The sequence below is a fragment of the Oncorhynchus kisutch genome, unplaced genomic scaffold (genome assembly GCF_002021735.2).
Source record: "Oncorhynchus kisutch isolate 150728-3 unplaced genomic scaffold, Okis_V2 scaffold3967, whole genome shotgun sequence".
NCBI classification, from domain to species: domain Eukaryota; kingdom Metazoa; phylum Chordata; class Actinopteri; order Salmoniformes; family Salmonidae; genus Oncorhynchus; species Oncorhynchus kisutch.
In genome coordinates, this window is record NW_022265912.1 from 111613 (window position 1) to 114870 (window position 3258).

The window sequence follows — 3258 nt, forward strand, 5'->3', positions numbered from 1 at the left end:
TGACGAGAAAACACTAGAATCTTTTATTCGTCACACGAAAACCCAACCACGACCGCAAAATACAGCCATCACCTCACAGCAATACACTGTCAGTCAAAACATTAATCACAAGTTGCTACGCACATATCCTTCACTTATACCTCCTCCTTCCAAGAGGACACTCCTTGAGCAGTGTAGTGTTTCTGTGTTGATTATTATTATTATACAGCTGAGAATATAAGCAGAAGACTTCCAACCCAGTCATTCCTCTGGCTTCTTCTCTCTGCACTCAAATGTCCTTTATGAAAAGTTGTTTGCATGCAGTGTTTCTTCCAAAACGTCGTCTTGGTGACACTTGCTGAGTTCTTTGGAGTGAAACGAGATGGGGAGCAGGGAAGGGGTCTGTTGGGGGGAATCCCCCCTTTACCCCCAGACAAATGGGATACAGCCAGAATCTGCAAATGGTGGTGAGATGGCTCAAATCTCTCATCTACATGTGAAGACTCATTGAGATTGCATTAGGTGAAGTACCTTTTTGACCAGTATGACCCCAAAACATCTTTTCACAGTGATTGAGAAGATTCCTCCAACCGAACCCATAGCAGCAGTCAGTCCCCCTGCAGACCATGAGACTCCCCAACTCAAGTCGACAGGAATGTTAGGGTGAAATGTCCACAGACTTAAGGCTTTATTTGAAGTGTTGAAATGAAAGGAACAGGTACATACTGCCAAACAGCAACCCAAAGCATTTACATTAAACACAATCTTAATTCTGAACAGAAACAAAATGGCTTCACGGAAAACTTCTGAACAAAAACATCTACACTGGTGCTGAATCCCAAATCAACTCCTACGCCCAAGACATACCTCCAGATCTGAAATGAATGGATAGGTCTTAGCAATATGGTAAAAAAAAAATCTGAACAGCAAGGCAGAAAAACATGAACTGTTTAAATCGTCTCCTTTCAGATCTACACGGGTGTCTAGAGACAGTACTGGCTAGGGGTTGATCAGGTGTGTGTAGAGACAGTACTGGCTAGGGGTTGATCAGGTGTGACTAGAGACAGTACTGGCTAGGGGTTGATCAGGCGTGACTAGAGACAGTACTGGCTAGGGGTTGATCAGGTGTGTGTAGAGACAGTACTGGCTAGGGGCTGATCAGGTGTGTGTAGAGACAGTACTGGCTAGGGGCTGATCAGGCGTGTGTAGAGACAGTACTGGCTAGGGGCTGATCAGGCGTGACTAGAGACAGTACTGGCTAGGGGTTGATCAGGTGTGACTAGAGACAGTACTGGCTAGGGGCTGATCAGGTGTGACTAGAGACAGTACTGGCTAGGGGCTGATCAGGTGTGTGTAGAGACAGTACTGGCTAGGGGCTGATCAGGTGTGTGTAGAGACAGTACTGGCTAGGGGCTGATCAGGTGTGTGTAGAGACAGTACTGGCTAGGGGCTGATCAGGTGTGTGTAGAGACAGTACTGGCTAGGGGCTGATCAGGTGTGTGTAGAGACAGTACTGGCTAGGGGCTGATCAGGTGTGTGTAGAGACAGTACTGGCTAGGGGCTGATCAGGTGTGTGTAGAGACAGTACTGGCTAGGGGCTGATCAGGTGTGTGTAGAGACAGTACTGGCTAGGGGCTGATCAGGTGTGTGTAGAGACAGTACTGGCTAGGGGCTGATCAGGTGTGTGTAGAGACAGTACTGGCTAGGGGCTGATCAGGTGTGTGTAGAGACAGTACTGGCTAGGGGCTGATCAGGTGTGTGTAGAGACAGTACTGGCTAGGGACTGATCAGGTGTGTGTAGAGACAGTACTGGCTAGGGGTTGATCAGGTGTGTGTAGAGACAGTACTGGCTAGGGGCTGATTTGGTTCCATTACAGTACATTGTAGGTATGTTTTTATTTGATACATGGTCAGGTGTCATCATTAGGGTCAGGTGTCATCATTAGGGTCAGGTGGTGTCCCTCACTGGAAAACCCCAGTTGAGGAAAAACACCTGGCCCTACTTACCACATGACCTCCAGTTAACAAGAGCATTGTTACAGGAGGTGAGACACCCAGGGGTGAGCTGGGTAATGATGTTTTTCAACCACACGCATCTCTCACACGGTCACACACTGGCCTTGAAAACAAGATGGGAATGAGTTTCTGTGAAACATGGAATGTCAATAAGATAACAAAGAACATACATCAGAACATACAGTATGATTACCTGAACATATCTGCACAATAAAAGTGCATTCGTTTCAATTCACCCTGAATGGGAAAAATACAAAACAATATTTAACAAACACAAACAAGCAAGAACATCAATCATGTATCTGAGGTGCAAAACAGATTGTTCTTCATCAGGTAGAAAAGAATACAAAGTCAATCAATCATGAGCATAAAAGAGAGCGAAACAGATGAAATAGGGAGAACAAGATCGCAGAGGGAATTGATCACATCCCCACCAGCGAGGGAGAGCAAGAAGGAGAATCAAATCGAGATCCAGATAGAAGAGCAAGTGCAAATACTGAGCGGGCCCTAGCTCCTTGGCAAAGAGACCTGGGACCTGTCCACATATGAGCGCCGGGGATGCCTTGGCCTGGCTCAGCTCAGCCTGACCTGGTTAAGCATCTCAACACTTCCTCCCCTCCTTTCCAACATCTGCACCAATAAACAATACAAACCAACATGGTGGATTTCAGGTATCAAATTTCCACCAATCCACTTCTCTCTGCACAGATTAAGGAACGAAAAAAGGAAGCCATTTTAGACCTGATACGCAGCCCCCCTCTAGGTTTTAGTGGAGGAGGCCAAGGGAGATCAGGATGTGGGCAGCTCGATGGAGATGAACTGCTTGAGTCGCTCCAAGTACTGGGCGTAGAGCTCGATGTCGTTGTGCCCGGCGCCCTCCACCCACAGGGGCTCCACGGCACGCGGGCAGCGCTCGTACATTGCCAGGCCGTGCGAGAAGTCGATCACCTCATCCTCCGTGCCGTGGATCACCAGCACCGGCGACGCCACCTTGGACACCTTGTCGATGCTGGGGAGAGAGAAGGGGTTACAGTTTATCAATGCTTAAACAAAGCCAGAGCCTGCACAGCAGAGAGAAAGACAGAAAAGGGAGAACAGGGAGAGAAAGAGAAAGGGGAGAGAAAGAGAGAGAGAAAAGGGAGAGAAAGAGAGAGAGAAAAGGGAGAGAAAGAGAGAGAGAAGAGAAAGAGAGAGAGAAGAGAAAGAGAGAGAGAAGGGAGAGAAAGAGAGAAGGGAGAGAAAGAGAGAGAGAAAGAGAGAGAG

General features: G+C 47.6%; 1 protein-coding gene across 1 annotated transcript in view; it reads right to left on the reverse strand.

Moving 5' to 3' along the window:
- LOC109882200 (alpha/beta hydrolase domain-containing protein 17C) overlaps nt 1-3258 on the reverse strand; it is a 34593-nt gene continuing 31335 nt past the window's right edge. The window contains exon 3 of the mRNA XM_031821369.1: nt 1-3004. Coding sequence (XP_031677229.1) covers nt 2785-3004 — 220 coding nt within the window. The 3' untranslated portion in view covers nt 1-2784. The remainder of the gene's footprint in view (nt 3005-3258) is intronic.